General features: G+C 41.0%; 2 protein-coding genes across 5 annotated transcripts; both read right to left on the bottom strand.

The window, feature by feature from the left end:
• Positions 1–6: 6 nt before the first annotated feature.
• On the bottom strand, positions 7–12812 carry LOC112877466. Of its 2 annotated transcripts, none has more exons than XM_025941777.1 (24): positions 12562–12812; positions 12109–12441; positions 11964–12014; positions 11769–11869; positions 11515–11605; positions 10066–10200; positions 9709–9975; positions 9537–9615; positions 8831–8925; positions 8680–8766; positions 8474–8548; positions 8335–8382; positions 7878–7973; positions 7570–7799; positions 2827–6293; positions 2644–2717; positions 2485–2568; positions 2042–2113; positions 1840–1945; positions 1694–1757; positions 1348–1476; positions 1150–1267; positions 743–819; positions 7–635 (listed from the first exon to the last, which is right to left on the bottom strand). In XM_025941777.1, exons 1-24 carry the CDS (start codon positions 12760–12762, stop codon positions 224–226), a joined length of 6492 nt encoding a protein of 2163 aa, XP_025797562.1. In that variant the 5' UTR covers positions 12763–12812; the 3' UTR covers positions 7–223. The 2 variants fall into 2 exon arrangements, with proteins under 2 accessions (XP_025797562.1, XP_025797561.1); XM_025941776.1 differs by having other exon boundaries at positions 2641–2717.
• An 899-nt stretch (positions 12813–13711) lies between these two features.
• On the bottom strand, positions 13712–21389 carry LOC112877444 (protein ENHANCED DISEASE RESISTANCE 2-like). Of its 3 annotated transcripts, XR_003225487.1 has the most exons (22): positions 20886–21125; positions 20729–20782; positions 20443–20508; positions 20166–20272; positions 19492–19565; positions 19273–19389; positions 19149–19189; positions 18959–19059; positions 18766–18861; positions 18354–18418; positions 18157–18228; positions 17883–18038; positions 16736–16956; positions 16622–16661; positions 16390–16544; positions 16177–16278; positions 15512–15556; positions 15059–15199; positions 14802–14897; positions 14578–14679; positions 14249–14477; positions 13712–14154 (listed from the first exon to the last, which is right to left on the bottom strand). XR_003225487.1 is itself a non-coding variant. In XM_025941754.1 (21 exons), the coding sequence occupies exons 1-21, from the start codon at positions 21123–21125 to the stop codon at positions 14379–14381; spliced, it is 2169 nt and encodes a 722-aa protein (XP_025797539.1). In that variant the 5' UTR covers positions 21126–21389; the 3' UTR covers positions 13712–14378. The 3 variants fall into 3 exon arrangements, 2 of the variants coding, with proteins under 2 accessions (XP_025797539.1, XP_025797538.1); XM_025941754.1 differs by having other exon boundaries at positions 13712–14477; positions 16390–16523; positions 20886–21389; XM_025941753.1 differs by having other exon boundaries at positions 13712–14477; positions 20886–21388.
• Positions 21390–24116: the final 2727 nt, after the last annotated feature.

Raw genomic sequence — 24116 nt, forward strand, 5'->3', positions numbered from 1 at the left:
AGCAAGAAGGCCAAGTGGGTAAACTTACCACAAGCAGAGCAGGAGCGCACAGCTTGAACCGTTGAATGCTCCAGGATTCACTTGCCTCTAAGTCGAAGGTGCGGTAGTCTACTACTTTCTTCACCAACGAGGTGACCGAGCGGCTCAATGGGGGTGTGCCTCGATCATAAAAACACAGTGGGAGTAGTGTGCCTAGTCTGTTGGGACGACAAAGTTCAACTTGTCAGGAATGCTGCTTCCTCTCCCATTTCCCTTCTCTCCTACCGGCACCGGTGCCATCACGCTCCCTCCGCTCCAGAACTTGCCTGGACGACGGCTTGCCGCCTCCTCGCGGCCCTTGCGGCCTCGGGCCATCGAACTCGGGGTCGCCGATGCTGCTGGCGTCGCCTGAGTCCCTGCTTCCCTCGGTCCAGGCGGCGTCCTCATCGGCGGCAGCGCGGTCGCGAGGCTGCAGTATCGTCGGAAGGTTGCCGCCGGAGTACGATCGTGACCCGGCGAGCACGACCGCAGGGCCTCCGGCGGGTACGGGCGCCTGAGCGGAGCCTCCCTCGTGGCCGCGGCTGCTTGACCTCAGGCTCCCCGCCTCCTGCTGCGCTCTGCCGCCGTCCCTCTCGCGGTACCGCTCCCTGGACCGGCTGCACGATCACGGAGGTAATCGCAGTGTTGCAAAATAAAAACTTGGCTACCACATGAATGGTAAAAATGCGATGTGCGAATAGAGGCGACCAGAGCCACACTGCACCTGTTCGGATTGGCCGAGAACTCCCGCCTTGATGACCGCGCCAACTCAACTTGCTCCAGTTCACGTTGAAGCTCTCTCTTTAAAAAAAAATCGGTACACGATCAATACATGAAGAAAACAAAGATAAAGCCCATGCAAACTAGTAAAGTGAACATCAATGAGCGTGGCATACTTTGATACACATATAGTAAGAAAGCATCCCGGGCAAGAATTTGGACATGATACACATATGGTGAAAGGGAAACAGTGATCTCGATGGTGCTCTCACAGCAGATGCACCTGTAAAGCAAGTCTAGCTAGCGCTATGTTTCTTTTAATGATTGAAGCATGAAGAATTGATTGCAAACATATGTTCCAATGCCGACAGATTATGTATGTCCATTCGAAAGAATAGATTTGCCTGGTACCTGAGTTTGTTTTTCCTTTTCCAAATCAAGATTGAATTGCAGTTCCCTAGACTTGGCACGCTCAACATCTAGCTGTCGCTGTCTTTCTACTTCACGTTCCATCTCGAGACTTCTCTCCCTACAAAGATACAACCAAGAAATAGGGACAAACATCTCTATTGTATGAACATGCCAAAGAAAAAAGCAACAGGTCCGAACCTATCGAGCTCTTGCATAAGCTCCATTTCCCTAGAGCTTGTCTCTTCTAAGTACTTTTGACGAGCATGTCTTATAAGCAACTTCTTTTGCCTGCGTGCTGTAATTTCCTCTTTGAGCCTGGACCTTTCCCTGTCGAATTAAAACATAACCAAATGAATATTAAACAGTTTGATATGCTGCTAGACTTCAAAGTAAACTGCTAAGGGAACAATGGTGTCTTGGATTAGCATAGGAGTTAATATAAAATATCACAAACTTTGACTGCAAACTTGTTACGGGTGGAAGTTCTTAAAGACAAGACTGAAGAATAGTAAATTTGAAGGATCATCGTAATATCTAAACTTACAGAGATCGTATATTTTCCCGTACTTGCTGGAGCCGTTTATTGACATCATTATCATCATTGGGGTCTGCAAATGAAACTACATAAGGCATGCATGTAAATACCAAAATGTAGAATTGACAATGTTAGCCCTGAGTAATTGAGCTTACATGATGGCATATCAGGAACCACAGTATCATGGGGATGGTCAACAAAGCTATGAACTGTTTTCTCTTTTTCAATAAGGTCCAATTCAATCTCAGCTTCTTCAAGTTCCTTGATGTTTTATTTAATCAAGTGTCAGAACTCTGAATAAGATGTTCAAAACAAGTGCGCAAAAGATGAAAAGAAAATGGCTGTTGTACTTCTCACCTCATATTCTTGAGCAGATCTGGCTGAGAAGAACTCAAAGTATGCTTCAACAGAACTCAAAGAGGACATCACCTATCAGAATGTGTTTGGCAAGTTTAGATAGACCATTACTAATTAAAGCATTAAATTAGCACCCTATGATTTCAGCAAATTCTACTATAGAGATAATATCAATTTGAACCAAGATACAAGCATGCCAATGCTTTTGCTTGAAAGCATTTTCTTTGAAGAAAGATAAACAAAAACTTCCAAACAACAGTGTAGTTATTGCAAAGATTGAAACCATCAACATCTAAAATGAATGTGATATGCGAGCACATTCAACAATGAGAACATAATTCAAATAATGAACGGAAATTGAGAATACAGAAATAAAGTAGAAATAGAAGCAGCAATACAGATGGAAAAAAGACAAAAAATAAGAATATTCAGAACATTATGACCTGGAGAATTGTTTCACGGATGCTCTTAAAATCAGGGCTGACTGCCTGACTGGTGGTACATCCAGAGAGAACTTCTTTGACAACCTAATGGAAGAAATTTGGAGTCAGTACTTGGTAAACATGTAACTTCGAAAACAAAGGGGGTAGGGGGGACACTACGGTTTTAGCATCTGATTCACTTCTTAGTTGGCACAGAGCTCGGCAGAGATCTTTCTCCATATAACCAAAACCTCCTGGTAAGAAACGAGAAAAAACAAGGCAGCTTGAATTACCAGAACTACATACATACATGTGATACAGTGGAATTTACATATGTTGGCTCAGAAATCTGGATAAATTTACCAGTTGATGTTTGCATGTTTTCCAACTTCTGCCAAACACATTCAGGTATCAAAGCCATATCTTCAGGAGTAGAATAAAGACATGCCCTAGAAAGCAACAGCAAAGACAATCGTGTAAAATAGCCCTCTTCAATTACACCAGAAAGTCGTCCCAAACCATTCAGGATACTGTTACTGGATGCAAGAAAGGACTGCAGATGCTTCCTATCAACAAAAGGCACATATTCAGTAAGCAATGCCATTGCTTGATTCCTTAATACCATAGAAGAGTCATGGAGAGCCAATGCTGCTACTATGTCCCACGTACGAGTAACCAGAAGGGATGTAACTGTGGAGCCAGATGTGAGGAGATTGTGGTCAAAAGTAGGAGATTCCAAATCAGCTTCAGTGGAACTTGTTGACTTAATAATCCTCCCAAGCTGCTGAACTGCAATAGAGCGCTGCTCTGGTTCAGAATGACTCAACATTGTACAAAAAAGATCAATCAAACACATCTCGCTGTTCTTGAAGCCCTCAATTCCACCAGAAACCAATAATGATAACCACTTATCTGTCTGAAGCCTCCAAGATATCCTAGGTGCATGAGAGCAGAAGCCCTTGACTGCAGAGCATGTGACACTAAGAACATTACCCCAAGCAAGGACGTTCGGTACACTCATTATATAATCGAGCATTGCTGATGCCACCTGCCAGCACTGTGTTTTCTGATTTGCTAAAATGATTTCTCCAAGACCTTCAAGAGCACTTTGCCAATGCTTCTGCGCAAACTCAGAGGAAATTTTCGCAGCAACATCTTGCTCACTGCTACTAGACACTGTGTCTTCTTGAGCAATGGACTTCAAAAATTTTGCAAACAACAAACACTTTGCAATCGACAAAGAGAGCCCAGAGGCCAACTGATGATGCCATTTCCAACTACTCTCAATAGATGGAGTAAGGTGTGAAATAAACTTCTCCAGGGCACCACAAAATTCTATGATATTACTCGGACGTAGAGAATAAACACCCTTATGACTTCCATCATTCTCGCAATATGCTGTGGATTTCATTAGTATTTGCTCTTCAATATCTTGTGTGTTCTTCTCTAGTTGCATGGTGCCATCAACACCTAAGGAATCAGTAGATTCTATAGATTGGCCTGTCGCAGAAAGGATGCTGACACCAAGTAGTTCAATATTTTGAACTAGCACAGTTTCGCAACCATCAAAAAGTGTCAGGAAGCCTTGAAGATAGCTGCATAACAATGATGGGGGATCGGAACTGATACAATCAGCCCATGCTAACAAGGAGCCAAGCATTTCAATCCTCCTTTCAAATGAGAAATCAGGAAACATTGATCCCAGAATGAAGATAAGCAAGGGTACCTGAATCTTATCTACAGATGCATCCTCTGAATCTTTACCACAGCGAACAGTTTCAAACAATTCTTCAAAACAAAGCAACTCAAAATTGGTGCCCTCTGTTACATGACCAAATACTTTTGTATCATCAGTTCCCTTCCGTAAGAAGTAGGTGATGAGTGGCTTCATTAGACATAGCACAGACTTGAGGAAGGCCACATCAGTATAAGAAGCTCTACAGAGTGACACAAGAATGTGCACTATCCTGGGCATTTCAGGAATAATGGCCTCCATGTGCTCAGTAATAATACTCTCTAGTAGGTAGAAAACAACTGCTTTCGCATTAGCAGCAATACTTCCTCTCAAATAACTAATGCGGTTTGCAACTATAAGATGCTCCTTAATGTCTTCAAGATAAGGCCACAAGCACAACTCAGAAAACCAAGAAAGAACGTCTGGTACTGCACTGTTGGGCAGACATTTTAACTGTAGCCCAACAGCTTCCAAGATGCTCTCTCCAAATGCATTAAACAATTTGCTCATGCTTGGAAAGAAGAAATGTAGTTCTGGCAGTAAAATTCTAAACTGTTTGGCCATGCTTCCCTGATCTGACAGAGTATTTTCCTTCTGAAGGAAAAAATGCTTACAATTAGATCGTTCACCTTTTGCAGGCCTGACCTTCTGAGTTGCAACTCCATCCATCAAACAAAGTTCATCCAGATAAATTGACAGCAAAGATGTAAGCTGTGAGAAATCAGAAGCAAGAAACAGCCTCTCATTTAGATATTCCTTGGCATAACGAGACACTGCCATCCATCCAAGAAATCGAGGGAGCGGGCTAGAAAACCTGGAGAAATTGGATATCTTCTGTATCCATGTGGATGGAGGGACTAAGCTTCTAAAACGTAAACCATCTCTTTTGGTTCTGGCAGTTTCTCTAACATTATCACTGCCAGATGAAGCCAGAACCAGCTTCTGGAGAAGGGCCCAACGTCTTCTTAGACCATGTACTTTTACCCTATCCAATTTATTATTCCCTGCATTAGCACAACTGTAAAGACATGCGAGCTGTTCATTGAGGTTTTCAGCAGACTTCAAAATCATATCAATTACATTCTCTGGTGGACAAAATAGATCGGTTGCTGAGTGCAACAAGAACAACAAGCTCTGGAGAAGAATTTCACTACACAAGTGTCCTTTCCTTTGGAATTGCTTCATAATAAAGTGGCAGAGCATAGCCTGGTTCTTTCTGACCAAAGTTACAGCATCAGCAAACTGAAGAGCTTCTGTTGAGATTTCTACAGATCGCTTGCCATCTTTGGCAACATTTGGATAAGGTTCCCCTTCAGGTACCTTTTCCTGGTATTCACAGTCAAATGTTGCAGCTTGCAGAAGTAAATCTATGACAGATCTATCCCGCTTGTTCTCCAAATTAGATATTGTTTTTCGATCTACATCTTTCAAGTGCAATTTTTTGGACATAAACAAGGCATTCCCTTGCATCAACTCTGAATGGATACGTTCGATCTTGTCCAGATGCTCTAAATTAGACTGGAAATCCAAGAGAAAGAATGGATTAACGTAACATTCGGCAGCTAACAGCAAAGCATCAATTCCAGCATTATGCCCTTCAAATGTTGGTTCTTGTTGCATACATAGGTTGAGTGCTAAGCGATGAAATTCTTGAGCTTGTAACTCACAGTCCTGGTAGTTCTCCAGCTGTAGATAATCAGCCTTTGCATCAAAATAATCAGCTGCAACAATATCATCTAGCAGGAAAGGATCAGACAATAGTTTCTCATTAATTCTTCTGCTTTCGGGGATGTCCTGGTTCAAACTTGTTTGAGTTATTACATCACTGCCTTTTCCTTTCAAGGTACAAAGACCTGTCAACTCAGATTGGTTTAATTCTTCAGGAGCAAACAAAAATTTGCACTGTTCAAAACTTTCAGCCTGAACAGTTGTTTCAGATGCATCTCGCCCATCAATATTTTCAGCACTGCATGGCTGTGGTGCAGGATTATCCAAAACAGCCAAAGATGCATTATTAATTTCATGCACTGAACTTTTGCAGAGGTCTATGTCAGGAGGAAGTGGCATATGTGGATCCAAGGTAGAGAGAATTACACTGGAAACAAAAATCAGGCATGTTATAACAGCATGCATGATGGTGCTAGAGAGAAATGTAACAAAATTCATCATTATTACTGCAGTATATGTATGTCGTACGTCTTGAAACGTCAAAGGATTCAGAAATTTGCATCAAAGTCTTGAAATGTAAACTAAATCCGTCACTGTTGTTAAGTGCAGTATATGGATGCTGTACGCTTTTGTCCATTTGGCCCACCTAACTGGATTGGACCATGATGCCCACAACTCTCTAGTATATGAACCTGATTGCTAATGGGATAAAATGTACAGTTATAATATTGTCTCCTCATCTCAATTCCCACAATTACACGGATACCAAGCCTAGCCAGTCTACATTATAAAGCAAGCAAATCCAATGGTGCGGATCAAAATAAACTTTAGAAGCTATGATAGCAAATAGATGACTCAGGGAAAAAAAAACATCAATTGGATATCGACGTAAGCCGTAAAGTGTAAATCACTCGTCAAACCTCGATAAGACAGCTGCTTGTAAACATACAAAAGGTTCCCGGTCCTGAGTAACAATAACTTTACTCCTTCCAGTCAAGAATCTTTTCGCTCTTTTTTCGAGGACACCAAAGATGAAAGGTACAATCATTTTTTACCAAGGTAACTACAGAAGAGTATGCGAATATTAACATTATGAAATTATTTTTTTTGTGACAAATCTACTCCTGCAGTTTTCACCCGACCAATCTAAATGTGAAAAGATACAGGTTGATGACAAATTGGTACCTCAACTTCCACTTATAGCTCGCCCCTCAACAGGGGTGTGTGGATGGGTTGTAAATTGTAATTGATACATTTTTTTATCTTAGTGTAAATATACACAGTTGTCCTGTGTTTTCAAGAAAGAAATTGGTCCCTCAACATTTGACAGGGAAGATTGATCCCTGAACATTCAGAAATGATTCAGCTGGGGCTACAAGCTGAGTTGGTGATATATGTAAGCATTAAGTTGACCGTTTCATTGCTGAGGCATTGCTTATGTTTCCTGTCAACTCAGCCAGGGACCTAAATTGAATCATATTCTGCAAGTTCAGAGGGTATTCTGTCTCTTCCGAAAGTAAAAGAGACCACCATAAACTTTGTGTGTAAGTGGTGGACAAATTTACACATCAATCAATGGCAACAATAATTCGTGAGCAGAGTGGCTGTTCGATAATGATATGTTGGCTTGCATCAATCACGAAGATTGGTTATTGCAGCATCAAGCTTATGTCAAATCTGTAAATACATTTTGCTTTACCAACCTTGGGGCAACTGCTCCTCGTCGCCATTCAAGTTCCAAAGAAGGTAGAACAGCAGCCCTCTTTACTGCTGTACGGATAATATGTAAGGCAATATCGGATGCACTTGACTGCTTCTCCAAATATATAGCAGAGATACCACCAAATATTACTGTATCTTTCATGGCACTTGTAGAAGGATCGATAAAAGGATCTAGCATCTCCAGAATGAAAAGTAACTTATGCATGACTTCCTGAAAGTAGGAAAGTTAGGGAAGCAGTGCAGAGGTAACTACAAAGAACCACTTTCAAGAAGAGAAACATAATTTTACTTTATATTCTGTGAGCACATCATCCATATGCCCGGAAATTGCCAATAGAACATACTTCAGCGCTGCACGAGAACGAGCAAGATAATGGCCAGCTTCCTAATCAACATGACAAAGAACAAAGTCATCGGTTCACAATATAAATATGGAGTGTCAATCATCTTAAAAGGTCCTGAAGTAGTTTAATAAAATGAATCATTGACATTGCAGTTATGGTCAAGTACTATCACAACTACATCAATTTGCTCAGTTGTGAATAACTTAGTGTTTCATCTCATATACAGGTGCATCCCTTCAAATGCATTAACACCGGAAAGATATAAATAAAGCATAACTTCATTAGGTATAGTAGCAAAGTCCAAGACATGGAAGTATGGTAGGATACAAATGCCCGAGATTACATGGATCAAAAGCTAACTTCAAACTTCCCAGTATTGATAAATTTCCAGTGTGCACGCACCTGGATGATACCCAGGAGGCCCTCCAGAAGTTCAACTGCAAGATCTACCTGTTTTGAGGGTATATGAAGAGTTAAATACTAAAGCCACAAAAAGGAATGAATAACAGAAAATCTTAAGAAGCAAAGTCGCAAAATAGACCTTGGCTGTTATCATGGGTATCCATGGTACCAATGGCCCCTGGCACAAGTCGAGCAAAACACAAGCTGTTTTTGCCTAATAAGTGGGAAAAAAAAGGAAGGTGAATAACTTTCTGAGGAAAAGAATTTTTTTCAGCAGGGTGTATAGCAAACAAGTGGCAAATCCTCAAGATCGATGAGAAAAGATTAGCAGAGAGATATACGAACATGTGATGAAAGGTAGGATGACAGATAACCAGCGCAAGCTCTGAGAAGAGGATGAAAAATTGATGACGAGACTGACATTGTAACAATCTGCAGCCACAGTTACCTTGAAGAATGGTATAAAAAATTATATCAATCAAAGCCATTGAGGTACCTGGGACAGAGCTTTCTGAACGTTTGTATGATTCCATTGGCTAAAAGAATCATCAATCTGTTCATTAGGACCAGGACTGAGTGGAGGACGAAGTGCTTCAAACACAAGAGCAACAACATATTATCATTACGGGACTCAGATGTACTGCTCGTACAATTGCAGGTAGGCCTGCTTGTTTCATAAAAGGGGTTCACTTCATTATCATAATTATCTTTATGGCTCAGCAACTAAGAGGTCATGTGATAAAATTTCAGAAAATGCCTAGATAAGCCAACTGCAACATTTTTAGTCAGTCAAACTTACAGAGCAAGACCGTTGGCCTAAAGACACAAGAGCCATGATAATTGGCATAGGCACATAGGCCTCCCGACACTTAGCACAAGATAATCCCACCAGTTAAAATAGGTCAAGTTATGGAATCTATGTAGTCAAATATTTAGCTCTGAATTTACCTTAGTTGTTTAAGTTGGTCAAATGAAATTGGTATATTTAGAAGTTGTCACAGAAAATAATTTCATAATGTTTTAGCTCAAAAGAATAGATGATCAAAAGTGTGCTAGGACATCATGTCTGTCCATGCCCTAAATGTAAGTGTGATTAGAGCAAGTGACATGTGATTGCGCATCCATGAAGGTGTAGATTACCCATAGCAACTCATTAAAATTTCCTTATGCTTCAATGAAGAGTAGTAAGGCCCAGTCATTACCTGGGAGTAGAGCTTGGACAAGTGGTAAGACAGACCAAATGTCTGAAGTAACTTCAGCAATCTTGCGACATAACTGAGGCTATAATTACAAATCAAGAAAAACATTAGTATTTTCTAATATATGGTACGTATATGTTGAAAGATATGATGATGGAACAATGAGATAGTTAACCTGTGAAGCAGCCGCATATAGTACATGAAGGATGCCTTCTTCCACAGCAGCAATATCCAAAATATTCAGGAATGAACCATCAAAATGATTTTCTGACAGGCTAAATTCTTCTCCAAACATACTAGAGTAGTCTGTAGAAAGTACTAGACTGGAAGCATCACTTTTAGGAATTTCATCACAGACATGGCTTGACAACATGACACCATTAGACATTGATTTGTCTGAAAATAGCTCACACTCTAAGAGTTTTTGCAATACTTTTGATGCCTAAGTTAAAAGAAACAATTAATGGGGAAATTTTCCATGTGGAAACAGCATACAACAAAAATGAAAAAAATATAGTGTTAATGATCATACTCGGAGGCAAACAACTCCAAGGGTCTTGTCTTTATGTGCTTTCCTTAAGAGGAGCATAGCCGTTTCAGATCGAAATGCCAGTAAATATGAAGGAGGCTGAACAGATGATGGACTCCGTGATCTCCTAGGTTGTGCCTGGAAGGAATAAGGAGTTTAGAATAGTAGATCAGGTGGGAAATTCAAAGGAGTGCTTCTATGTTCCACAAGAGAATAACAGAACCCTAAATATCTGTGTTTGATTTATTAATTGCCAGCACCCTCAACTTCTGTAATTGGCTTAGGTGGCCATTTCCTTTTGTGGAGCAAAGGGGCACTTTAGTAGGATGAAAAAGAAGGACCGACAATTGCATGATGGTGATGTTTTTGTAAAATAAAGAAATGATTTGAAGTAGTTCTACTCACAGAACAGAAAACAAAAAAAAACATCATTTCTTCACTTTTCATGCTATTCAAATATCATGCTGATTTTTTAGAGTAGTAGATTTTCTATTATGTCAATCTTACATAGAAAAGATTGGTACAAGAAAATTGATGCTTGTCATGGAACGACAGATGCAATAGTACCACAAAAATCCGCATGTTAGTTGAGAGGTTAACAGTAATCCCGTATAGGAAAATAAACAATTACAGCCAGTCATTTGAGTGCCTCTTAGATTTCACACTTTTGGGAACCACCAGGAGACAAGTTACAGCCTTAAACCATTCAGTTACTAGTTGTATGACCCAGTTGTGCGACAATTCCTTTTTCTAAAAAAAAAGGCCCAGTTGTGGAAACTAATGCTGCTCTGAAAATGCGATCTTCAACAGAACAGTCAGACGAAAGATATACCATCCATTTGCCATGAATGCTTGCAAGAAATTAATGAAGTGATAAGAAGATAGTATTCTTGGCATGTCAATACCTACCTCACAGTTCAACTGATTTTTTTTTACCATGTGATGATAACAGACTACAGGAAGATCCTCGGTAAAATCAAGCTAACTTTTGCACAGTGACAGATCTTCAACAGCCATTGTGGTAGCAAAATTGAACTAAGCAATTTGATTTGAGCTACTCAAGTTGCCTACTAGAATATATTTGCATCCCACATTATAACTTTTAACAGTCACCCATTAATCAAGGCAATCCTGCTGGATGTGCATAATGCAGTATTTTTAAAACTCACAAAGGAGCTTGGCTTGTATGCTGTCAGTCAGCACTACTGTTAGTTGTTACCTAAAGATCGTTCAGCACAAAAGAATATAAAAGGACTGAATATAAAGGATTATTTAAACTTCAGAAAAATAGGAAATAATATGTATGATTAAGGTTGCAAGTGCAGGTCTATGTAATCAAGCTTACAGCATACATGGCTGCAATGCAGTAACCTTCACCTTCCACAATACTGTAGCACATTGGAAAAACAAAGGAAACAGACACACATGAGGGGAAAAAAAGAAGTCGCATGCCTCAAAGTTTGAAGAAACGGTTGGGGTAGCTGCTGGACTAGTTCTCAGGGCATCTGAATCAGCAGAACTTAACAAAGATTTGGTAGGATCCCTGTAAATTATTGACATATTTCAGATACCATTGCCCACATGCAGGAAGGAAAGTGCAAACACATATGCACAATAACACAAGCGCAATATATGATGGCAGACAACACATCATGTACCACAAATCAAACTGATACATGATTGCAAGTTGAAGTAGAGAGCCGCACCTTTCGTTTACAAGGTGAAGGATCGGATAAAATGGACCAGCAAGCAGAACCAAGAAACGCACACTGCTCTCTGGGGAGTCAGCGATGTTATTAAGGTCAGCCTGCACTAAATGTACAGGAGCCTGTTAAAACGGCAATGCACACCATTCATCGAGAGGTGGCAATTTAACTAGGAGCATCGAAGAGGGACATCACCTCAATCTGGGGCAGAAATGGAGGTAGCCTTCTCGCAATGTCTTTTAGCAACTACAGTGAATGGGGCAGGAATGCATCAGGAACTCATGACATGGTGAACCCAAAGCCAAAGGGGTAAAAGGAAACAGAGTAGTAAGAAAAGAACCTGGAGGTGCATATTGTGAGACGGGGGTTGTTTGGCGGATGTGATTTGTGGGAGCAAGTAGCTGAGCAGAGGCTGGAGCTCAGGTTCGAGGCCAGGCACGGGGATGCCATAGAGCTGGATGAAGAAGATGGCGATGGGATTGCCGCGCAGGCAGGAGATGCGGAGGTAGCGGCACGGGGTGTGGTTGGCGGGGTAGACCACGTCGCGCTTGGGGGCCTCGCAGCGCGGGCGCACCTTGACGAAGGCCTCGGGCTTGTAGCGCAGTGCGGCCGTGAGCTCCCATTCGAGGACCGACTTGTTGTAGATGCGGACTTGGGAGAGTAGGCACGGCTCCTGCAAGCAGCTCACCCTTGTAAATTGTAATCCTTGGTAAGTGAGCGAGAAACTACTCAATTCGATTCCCAATCCATCGGATTGGGAGGGGAGGAAGAAGAAGATGCAGCGAGGGGCGACCTGGAGCTCAAGGAGGATCCATTCCTTGGTGTTTGTGGCGGTGGACCAGTGGGAGCGCAGGTCGGCCTCCAGCACGTTCCCGGCCTTCTGCGACGGCGACTCACGAGAGGACGCCTTCACCCGGAAACCCAGAGCCACCACGCCATCGCCCCACTCCGCCGCCGTCTCCCTCTCCGGCGGCGCCAAGGCCGCCGCCTCCATCAGCTCCGATGAGTCTCCCTCACCGCACCCCACTCCCTCGCCTCTTCTCCAGTGAAGACTAGGGACTCGAGCAAGACGATTCTCCGGCAACAGTTGGGCTGGGCTTCGAGGTTTGATATTGGACCGAGGCCCATTTCTCCTTTTGGGCTACTTTACTACAAGTACGCATTCGATTAACAGGCACTGACACGCGACATGACTATAGGCTAACCAGTTTGCAATTTCAAATAAAAATAACAGTTTGCAATAGTAACGTGCACCCTTCTCATTTTTTACTCTACGCTCACAAACACGCACGCACACTGGTCCGTATGAATACACGCACTTAACCCTACCTCCTATGAGAACCTCGCACACTCGTCCGTATGAATACACGCACTTAACCCTACCTCCTATGACGACCTCCGAGAGACTACGCGGCTGGTCCTTGAGATTGACGAAGTCGCTGCAAGCGCCTACCGCTGAAAGAATAACGCAGATTAAATCTTAGAATAAATTTAGAAAAATACGAACACCCATGTCAAATCGAAGACTCGAACGCAGATGGGCAGATTCCAACAAAAAAACCGGAGACTCGAACCCCGAATGGACAGGTCCACCGAAAAAACCTTACTGGTTGACCTACCCTCACTTCGCTGCACCCTTCTTACCTAGTATAGGCGTAATTTAACCTTGTTAATCTGGAGCCAATAAATAGGCACCTTGGTAACCTTGAACCAATAAACAGGCTAACCATTTGAAACTTGTAGGATGTAATTGGTACCACTGAATTCATATTTGAGAGTACTTTTATGTGATACCAATTTTAAGAGAAATAAAGGACAAAATATGTTCTTACATACAGCATCCAATCCAACCGCACTTTACCAAAAGAAAAGCAAAGAAGAGAGTATTATGCCAACTTTATAGTCATTAGCAACATGGTAAAAGAGAAATAATGGTCAAAATATGTTCTTAGAGACCACAGGTCGGCAGCGGCACCTTAATAAAAGAAAAGGAGGAAATACTATACCAAATTTATGACCAATAGCAATCAGTTTTTGCTATACATAGATACACGCTATATCTAAATACATAAAATGCTAGTCAAAACACACCCCTGGAAACCACACCAGGTGGTCTGGGTACATCACTGCATTATTACGTATACATACCATATGCTGTTATGAGTACGTTACAGCATTACACACAAGAAATGGAGAATAATGTGGTGTCTCAAGTTCTGATTCCGATAAGTATATTCATTGTCATCTAGATTCTTTTCCTACTACTGGTCCCAATCAATTCTGAATGGCCCCCGTTTATTCAAACTTGACTTAGGCCCCTTCCTGCTTCTATTCCTAACTCTAAATATCTTCTCTTTTATATCTCCAACACAGCCCATTATAATACCTACATGACACACGTCAGATTTGCAATGCCTAAATGTGCAATACAATACAATACATAGTACATGCATAGAAACATCCTCAGTTTATTCACCCACTCGTAGGAGGAGGTTGCATGAGGACCGGCCGCTGGAGCCTTTATCTATGTTTCCTAGTACACTGTATACGCTGTCAGAGATTCAAGCAAAGCCGCATCATAGTGGTGGCCCGATGCAGTACAAGCTTTGGTCAATCCTCAAGCACCGGAACTATTGCCGATGACAATTCAATATGTGACATGCGAACTGCCCCAATCAGCCGTTCTGGGAGCTCCTCGTATGTATTACCCTGCCAACAATATTCGGTTCAGTACTCCGGCCAATGTTTAATGATTATTTCACACAAACAAATGATTCAGCATAAACAAATTGTCGGCAAAGATGCCTACCTGGACAAGGAATGCCATGTCGACAACTAGCGTCGTTATCACACCACACACAAGACCCAAGACTCCATTTGCCACTGTAGATGAGCCAATGTCCACATCTATCTGCACATGTCCATCACCATAGTGCAACATAAAAGATGTGTTAAGTCAGTCCAAGGTCCACATCCTATTTCATAGCCAAAAGGGAGACAAACATAAGCTTTGGAGCTTTCTCCCCATCTTACTTCTAAGTAATTTGCTCCGCGGATATAGGTAATGTCAACTGCCTTGCCTAATAGACAAGGTGTGCTGCCAACACTTTGGCGGACAATCCATGAGCCCTGGGATTCAAGGTGCATTACACCAGACAAAAGGATTTAAGTTCACCAAAAACTTAAAACAAGATTAAACTTATCCTTTCTTTTGCCCTTCCTACTTCACTTTTCACATGGACCTCACAGGATCTCTAAGGAATGATGGATAGTCATAGAGAAAACATTACCTTAGGTACTGATGGTATCAACTTGAACCTACTATTCCGAAATTCGTCATCGCCATCAACAAAACGTTGCAATAAGGAATTTGGTATCAATTTCTTTGTAACAAAGTAGAAAACCATACTATAGTTTGTTGTCCCAGGTACCTGCAAAAGCAAATAGTTGCATCATCAACAAAACTATGGAAAATGCAATGTCAGCATTCGATATCACCCATCATTGCTGGTCCACAAGTCACAACTCACAACAGTGAACAATGATAGTGTTAAAAGATACATCTATCAAGAGCAACATCTGGAAATGAGTTTGAGTAGAATAATTAGCGGATTATTCTTTCAAACTAGTAGACTGTACGCACAATCCAAAAAAATAAAGCATATGCATATAAAGGAAGATAAGAAGCAAAACAAATATGGCTTTGACCCATTTTGTTCAGTAATGTCCATGGTAATACTTACTTGTAGATTTATAGCCAATGCAAATAGCCCCTTCTCGGCCGCTACCTAGAACCGAAGCACAAGGTTATCAAAAGGGATAAAGTAAAACTTAGTAGAAACTGAGCTTCACCGCATCAAATACATCCATGGTTAAATACAAAGCTCAAAAGAAAAAAAAACTATCAGCAACTGACTCTTAATTGTATACACAGAAAAGCTAAATGAAATACCCCCTCTACACCAATGTAAAAGCCATTTAAGACATCAACATGGCCTCCAATATGACACTCTGACTTGCAATTTTTTAAAGCATGATATTTAATAGAGAAAGTTATATATTATGAAAATATTTTCTGCGATGAATCTAGTAACACAAAGTGTTCTTAATCTATATAAATTTTCATTATATTGATAGATCAAGTTAAAGAAGTTCGACTGACTACAATCCTAAAACGACCTAGAAAACATTTGAATTGGAAGTAGTAAGAAAGAACAAAAACATTGACTCTTGGTGCAACAAATGATGCTGTGTTAACTCCATGTCCAAGCATCATGTCATGCGCCTATCAACAAGACAACAAGGACTTCCACAGACAGTGGCAACAATAGTTCAGTTTCAAAAACAGAGGGCTTGCTTCTCCATGGTGAGGGTGTTCATGATATCATAACTCAAAACACAAACTCACTTGAACCGCACAGCCTTTTCTTCTAGCAACATGGTCCATTCGCTTTGTATCTTTAAACCAATCAACAGCAACAAGTTCCATAAGAGGCTTTCCTGCAGGAACCTGTCAATAAAGAATAAAAATCACAAATAGTAGGGCCTAGAAAACAGCCAAAATGATGCTACAGCAGTGCTAGGAATATAATAAGTGTGGTTAGATGAGGAAGATCAAAACCTTGCTTTTATCATATACAAAATTCTTGCTTCGAACTCTGAAGTTATTCCCATCGGATATTCTCCAGCAGTCACGACTGTTATCACGGTCATCCCGACGTAAATTCCCAGAAAACCCAGATAAATCAATATGATCTGAATCCTCGTCATCCCGCCCTAGATAGAGTTCATAAAGTGAACTAGAACATGTGGAGTATACTGTTGTTTGTACAGATAATGGAATATCAACATACCTGGCTGTCTAACATCTTCAGCATCCTCACGAGTTGATGGCTGCACGGAAAACATAGTCTTGTTTAAAAAAATGACAGAAAAAAGTCCACTGGAAAAACTAGCAATTCATCAACCTCTTGTTCAGATTCAGGTATCAGAAATTCATCATCTTCATCAGACTCCTCCTCAAGAACTGTAGAATGTCTGCTTGGATCCATTGGTAGGCTGGTTTGCGTAGTATTCTCTTGTGCTTTTCTGCCTTTCTTAGAAGAAACAGATGGAGTCATGTTGACCATAACAGGAATCCTAGGAAGCACTTGACTCTCATCACTTTGTGAAAACCATTCCCTGAGCCCTGTAAGGGGAGAAAAAAGCACAATGAATAATAGAGCACATATCATTTTCAGTTTCCCAGAAAATGAGGGAAAAAACATGCTGGGCATCCATAACAATAAGTCATATGTCTTAGCAAAATGAAATGGAGTATGGTAAATTTGCTACTTGCTAAGATGGTAAAATACATGCTGAGTACATGATGGCAATGAATCTAGCATATGCCAATTTTTTGCGGTATTATGCAACTTAACGATATTGCAAAAATTATGTGATATGCTTCATGCACAAGAAAAGTTCTGCAACAGCCTCCTAAGCCTGTGTCATGCATGTCAGTATATGGTGGCACGCATAAGGATTATTCTTAACTGTTTGAGGGTAAAAGAGGGATTGTACATGGCAACCCCACTGAGCTGCAGCCTAGAAGTAGGATGCAGAGTGGGGAAGGTTTTAGAAACCTAGGAATTCTACAGGGATAATCTGTTGGCTATTGGACCTAAGGTGATAACTGGCAATAGCCTTGTAACGAATAATGATTTGTTGAAAGTGGATCTCCAAACTGTATGAAGGACTAGGCAAGAAAAACAAGAAATCATTTTCTCCAAAATCATCTTCAACAGAAAACATATACTACTAGACTAATGGTTATTTTAGTAAGGTGCCAGAATTTATCAAAATAACAGTCATTTTACAGACCCTGGAAAGGAACCCATTAATGCATCTGATGTAACATGCAATTTGTCAGCTCTGAACCACCTAAAATGACCAAACATAAAGGTTTATGGACACTGGTCAAGCCAGCAGCCTCGCACAACAAGGTCTCATCTTAATTGAGTACTCCAAATCCTATCCAAGAACAAGATAAACCAAATGCTTTCCCTGAGTACTATCATACAGAAAATTAAGTACGATACCATGCAAAAACTCATTTCAGAAGCTTATTTGTACCAGCAACACTATTCAGCATATGAAGGAGGCAATGCTGCTGAAACGAAGGTACATAACCAACTCCCCAACCCTTCAAATCTATCTGCATAAGATGCTGCACTTGTGTTCGGATTCTTCCGTTACGGGATTTCAGTGGAGAAATGTTGAAGCCACCACCTACAATTAATGCAAAAGAGAAGAAAAGAAGTTAGGGAAAAGAAAGGTCTGGTTGCTATACATCAACATAAGTTGCAAATGTTGTGCTGCAATGAATTCGTCAGAGCAATTTCCTTACTCTCAATATGTGCCCTCACAAATCCTGGTTGTGGGCCACAGTTTGGGTGCTCTCTGGATTGAAACAGCACAACTGCAAATAAAAATTACTAAATACATCAAACAGAAGTCATAAAATAAAATGACTATGCATTCGTGTCCGCATCTGTTGCATGGGAACATGGCTATGTGTAAACCCAAAAGTACCAGAGTACCAACCATAGCTTCCATCATCATTACGCCGCCAATAGCGCACATAACAAAGATCGCGAGGCCAAACAACCCTAGCAAAGTATTCATAAAATCCATGTCAGACTCCATAAAGGTAAATAAATGACTCTGAAATTAACAAAAATGGGATAAACTTTAATGATGAAATACAGGAGCGAAGCTAAATAGGCTCAGTACCAGACAATGTCAGTATTTAATCCATGTTCCCAGGAACTATATTTCAATGAATTAGCACCAAACATTTAAAAGGTCAACAAAAGTATCTTTACAAATGCAACATAATGACATGTCCATTTGTGAACCAAGAAAGAAAAATGTGTCATGATTTTGCAATGAATGCAAAGTTCTCGCGGAGCACAAGCCAGTAGAGGAACATTTCCAGCAAAAAAGCAAAACATACATTGGGAACCAATCCAGTTGTAGCCTATGGTATAGTATTGCAGTGTGGCCATCGACCTCCTCCACTAGACTACCATACTGGAAGCTGCAGTCCCACCTTACAGAACAAAAAAAACAATATGGATAAGTTTAAGGAAAATATAATGCACAGTGGTGGAGTTGATTTATCAAATGTGGGAACAAAGAGAATTTACTCAAAACGTGTAGTATCCATGCTCATGACAAGCTGAAATATAGCCTCGCAGGAGGCTTCAACCACACCAACAGCCTTCATTGCTCTGCTACAGCTTCTTGCCTATGAATAGCACACAAGTATCAAGCAACATGAGAATGTGGCCACAGATTTAAAGCACCTGTATATACTTACAACCATTAACAACTTACAAGGTAATCAACATCTTGGAGCTCCTCAAAAATGCGGAGGCCTGAAGAAATCAACACCAAATTAGAAAAGCAGCCTAGTTACATAGAAGAGAAACAGAGTTACAGGCAAAACAGTAGTTCTTGCCATTCTGGCATCTGACAAGGCGCCAGTGTCCTCTAGAGAAAACTTGGTCAGGGCTTCCCTGATTTGATATTCCCAAATCGTTTTCACGGGTCCAATCATGCAATGATTCTGGAGGACCTACAAAAGGCAACAATAGAAAATTATTTGTTAAGCACTGAAAGAAAAAATAACATATATGGAAGGGAACAGAGAAGCCATGTTAAATGACATGTTACAGACCATTCCCAATTGTTGTTCTCCTTAGCAGTGATCGCTGATTGTCCTCCTCTTCTTCCTCCTCTTCATTACTGTACCTGCCAGGTGAGAATATGGGCACGTGTCATTTTGGAACAGGTTACAACTCTAACGTATTATATGCAAAAGATGGAAACATAGTTACACTCAAGCACTAGTACACTAGTAGAGTATGAGGTGTGTCAAGCATACACAAACTTGACTTCAAACGCTATCAAAAAAAAATTCTTTCTTCATTTCAGTGTAGCGTTATAAGATCAGAAACTGATTGAGGACCTAAGTGCTAGATGAGTTGAGACACACACCTATCCAGTATTTACTTATTTAAGACCATAAGAGTTTTAGACATTTAGATCACAAAGAGAAGAATGTCAACTGAACAAAAATAACAGTCCTGTCAGAATGTGGTGTTTTCAGAAATACTAGCTGTCAACAGCCCCAATAAGACAGATGGGAGATGTACCCAAAGCATTACCAAACTGGTACAAGCAATTATTAGCAGAGTCTGCAGAGAAGAGTATCAAAAAGAATACTTTGGCCGCTGCTGGTGAAGGGTTCAACATAAAAACAAACACAACATGAAAGTGCAAAAGCAAAAAGTGGTACAAGTTCAAATAGAAGCATAACTGGCAACAGAACCATGGAAGTCAGCTACTTACTGACTTTCGTGGTCAGAGGAAGAAGATTTCCTTCCATTTTCTAAGCTAGCCTTTTGCTGGGATGAGCTAATAGCCCTGTTGCCATCAATCTGCGCTGCTCCTTGTTGCTGCACCGCTCAGAAGAAACAATTTAGGTACAAGTAGGGTGCAGTCAGCAACTAAGTAAATTACAGGTAAATTTGTTGTTTTGTAGATTCTTAATCACTTTCCTGTACTGCTAGTACTTTGTAATATGAGTAATGAAATTGGCACGGCTTAGGGTTTGCACACGTCGAACCTGATCAATGACCATCTCAATTTTCTCCTTCCAAATTAGAGCCTCCTGTATGTTGAACGCCGCCATCTGGTACATGTCACAGAAAGGGATTGAGTTAAATGGGTGGTATATTTAAGTGAAGGCATGTTGAATGCAAAGCCGGAGAGGTTCCAAAACATTGCACAAAACAAGATGAAATGGAAAAAGATCACTTGGCAGTGATAGGAAGCAGCTTGCGATCTAGTGATCTACTGTTGAATGCACTAACACAAAGAAGTTACTCCTAATGAATGAGTTATGAAATTACCGTGATGCGGTTGTGCTTCTCCCTTTTGTTGTAGACGCACAAGACATAAAGCATCTGCAGGAGGAGGGGTAATGCCCGAAATGGATCATCATCATAGTTTGTAATAAAAAAAAAAGAACAACACCAAAAAGAAGAAGAGAAAGGAAAACAATAGTACATGTCCGTGGTGCATCTTGAGCCCCCTGTCCTCAACCCTGCAGTTGCCGTCGATGGGGAGGGACTTGATGGGGAGCTTCCCCCCGACCTTGTCGGCCTTGTGCTGCGGCTTGCGCTTGTAGTAAGACAGCATCCGCGGCTCCAGCACAAAGTAGCGGGTGTGGACGAAGGACCGGCCGATCTTGCGCCGACCGTAACGGACCATCCACCCCTCGTACACCGACGACGAGGACGACGACATCCTGCTCCTCCCTCAGATCCCCTCCCTCCTTTCCTCAGTAGCACAGGGGCAGCATCAAGCGGGGATCTATTCGATCCACCAACCGATGTAGCTGCTGCAGCAGCAGCTCTGCTCTCCAGGATTCTCCCTCTCCGCTTTCTTCTCTGGAACAGTGGACTCCTAGTCGTCTCCTCCCTCGGCCTCGGTGAGATCGAAGGTTGGATGCAGAGGAGAGGCCATGGAGGCGACGCAACCAACAAATGCAGAGTACGACTGTGCGAGACAGCGTTGTTGCTGGGCCGGGCTTATTTGGGAGGGTTAAGCCAGTAACGTGGCCCATATGTGTTCGGCATCTGCCAACTAGATGGGCTAAGCTCTTTCCCAAAAAAGTAAATACCAGGTCTATTTAAATCCGATTTTCATAGAGGTTTGATGAAAAAAAGTTGACCCACTCATGGATCGTGATTACAGTGCCCATTCAATTTAATTCTTATATATTTTTAACTTAAATTTATATAAGATAAAAGTCTGATTCTTTTTAAATCTGACACTTAAATTATTTAAACTAAATTTTAAAACTCTTCATCAACCCTACCCTCTCAAAAGAAAAGTCAACCCAACTTGTGATGGTTAAATTTATAGGACTATACGGATAAACTTACTTCCTTGCTGTTCACATGGATTAGCGTGGAAAATAAGGTAATTTATATTTTTTTCTACCTTAGAGCATCTCCAGCGGATTACTCATATCTCTTTTCAATTAAAAAACTATCCTTTTGGCATGAAAAGTGCTTCGGCAAATTACCAATTCCATTATCAATATCAAAATATTTTTGATGATTGCTAAAATACACCTCCCTTTTACTCAAATGTAGGGGGATTGCTCCCTCCGTTCTATCTATTGAGTAATCTGCTATAGCACCCACTACTAAAAATATAAAAAGTGGTATGGTAATAGAGAGAGAAAATATATAGGATATGAAAGATGAGTAATCTGCTAGATATGCTTTTTTATATGATTCTAGATTGTCATGTTAAATAGTTTACTTTCGTGTATCGTGTTTTATTTCACTTTGGTTTATAAAATTATCGTTTTCGAAGTGTGCCATGGCCGCCGGTGAGAGGGTGTTGTTAAGATTGCAGAGTCTATGAAACGTGAAGCGATGCATGTATAGTGCAACGAGCTTTGTAAACCTTGATTAAGATAAAAATTCTCGGTAGTGATTCTCTCGGCCTAGTTGAATAGTGAATTGAGCGTAGCTTATGTGGTAACTTATCTCTCAGCCTAGTTGAATAGCGAATTGAGCGTAGCTTACTATCGGTGCTTTAACCGTCCACCTACCGAGAGATACCTCAAGAGTAGATGGTCCGTAGGACATCGCCGGGCCTAGAGTTTGATGGTAAAAGTAAGGACACAAGATATGGATTTATACATGTTCAGACCGCCGGAATAGCGTAATACCCTTGGCCCCGTTTGGGGTGTCGTATATTGCGCCCTGCGCTTGGATATTGTTTTGTCTAGTTTAGACTTGAGGTGGTTCTATCGATCTGTATACCCCTACCCTTCTTATATACTCTAGGGGACAGGATTACTAGTGGATTACGTGGTACGAGTTCTAATAGAATTACATAGTATAAGTTCTAATAAGATTACAAAAGAATTCTAGCAGAAGTCCTTCTTCTTTCTTACTTGCGGGTACAAGGGATCTTATCCCTTACACCTATCTAGGTAGGATTCTTGACTCGGTACGAGTGTTTGTATTTTTCTAGATTTATTTTAGTATTTAACCGGGGTTATTTTTGTAGTGGTAGGCACATGTGCGTCGATACCGAAGCAACTGCAGTGGCTTCGTTAATCTCAAGAATTTAAGAATTTATTAGCTCAGTCTTTCTGATGTGTCATAAGGGTAGGATTGGATGCATGTATTTATAATGGTAAGTTTATATGCGTGTATCTCAACGCCTGCGTCTGTACCGTGTTTTGAAAAAATATGACAAGTGAATAGCGTTTCTAGTTATGAGAAAGGTCTATCTTATGTCATGCATTGTGGTGAGGTGGAGCAGGTTGGGAGCGGTTGTTAACGATGTGCCGTATAGCGGGAGCACGTGCGCAAACTTTTTTAATAGAAATGTCATAAACCAAATAACATGTGTCTTCTTTTAAACAAAACGACATGTGCCCTTCATCTTTTGTATAAAGCCGTGTCCATGCTAAGAGGTAAGAGAGACTAAAAAGTTTAACTTCTGGTAAAAGAAAATAAGAACATCAGCATATGATCTGAATTGGTCTAACATATTTTGTTTACCAATTACTCCCTCAATTTTAAATTATAGATCGTTTTGATATTTTCTATATGTATATCTAGGTGCATAATAAAAATTATATATATAGAAATAAAAAAATACATTAGATTTTTATGACATACATAGGACCCATGCCAATTAAAAGAACGGAAAAAAATCTTCTTAAGAGGAGTTGCACTTACGTCAAAAGAGTGAGTGCGTTTATTTGTTTATTCCCCAAGATTCAACTTTCCCTCTCCTCTCTCTTACTCATTAGTCGGTTTCTCTAGTGATCATGATTCGATTCATACGTGCCATGTTGGATGATGCACCGGTCACTGGAGATGGCCAATAAGCAATATATATATATATATATATATAGAGAGAGAGAGAGAGAGAGAGAGAGAGAGAGAGAGAGAGAGAGAGAGAGAGAGAGAGAGAGAGAGAGGGGGGGGGGGGGGGGATGGGGCCGCTGCCTTCTTTCTTCAAGGAGAGAAAATAGTACACCGAGGAGATTGAAAAGCCATGCCCATGGCTCTCCCTTTCTTCTTTACTCCGAGGAATTTGAATTTACCTCAGCCAGGCCCGATGGGGAAAGCTGTTCGTCATGGAGGGGAGGGAGAGAACTCGCCTAAGGAAGCTCATCCGGTCATCATCCCCATCAGCGGCCCCACTCCAGCCACCGCTTCTCCTCTTCTCCTTGGCTGGCTCCCAGGCGAATGCCCCCTG

The sequence above is a fragment of the Panicum hallii genome, chromosome 9 (genome assembly GCF_002211085.1).
Source record: "Panicum hallii strain FIL2 chromosome 9, PHallii_v3.1, whole genome shotgun sequence".
NCBI lineage: Eukaryota > Viridiplantae > Streptophyta > Magnoliopsida > Poales > Poaceae > Panicum > Panicum hallii.

What these genes read in the sequence shown, in the direction of transcription:
- LOC112877466 (XM_025941776.1), bottom strand. Translation starts at nt 12,762, where the DNA reads ATGGAGGCGGCGGCCTTGGCGCCGCCGGAGAGGGAGACGGCGGCGGAG. An exon ending in TATATGCGGCTGCTTCACAG is followed by an intron (nt 9,616 to 9,708) that starts GTTAACTATCTC and finishes TTGTAATTATAG; the next exon opens with CCTCAGTTATGTCGCAAGAT. An exon ending in GATCTGCTCAAGAATATGAG is followed by an intron (nt 1,946 to 2,041) that starts GTGAGAAGTACA and finishes TAAAACATCAAG; the next exon opens with GAACTTGAAGAAGCTGAGAT.
- LOC112877444 (XM_025941753.1), bottom strand. Translation starts at nt 21,125, where the DNA reads ATGTCGTCGTCCTCGTCGTCGGTGTACGAGGGGTGGATGGTCCGTTAC. An exon ending in CATTGGCTATAAATCTACAA is followed by an intron (nt 15,200 to 15,511) that starts GTAAGTATTACC and finishes TTGCTTTTGCAG; the next exon opens with GTACCTGGGACAACAAACTA. An exon ending in TGATACCATCAGTACCTAAG is followed by an intron (nt 14,898 to 15,058) that starts GTAATGTTTTCT and finishes CTTGAATCCCAG; the next exon opens with GGCTCATGGATTGTCCGCCA.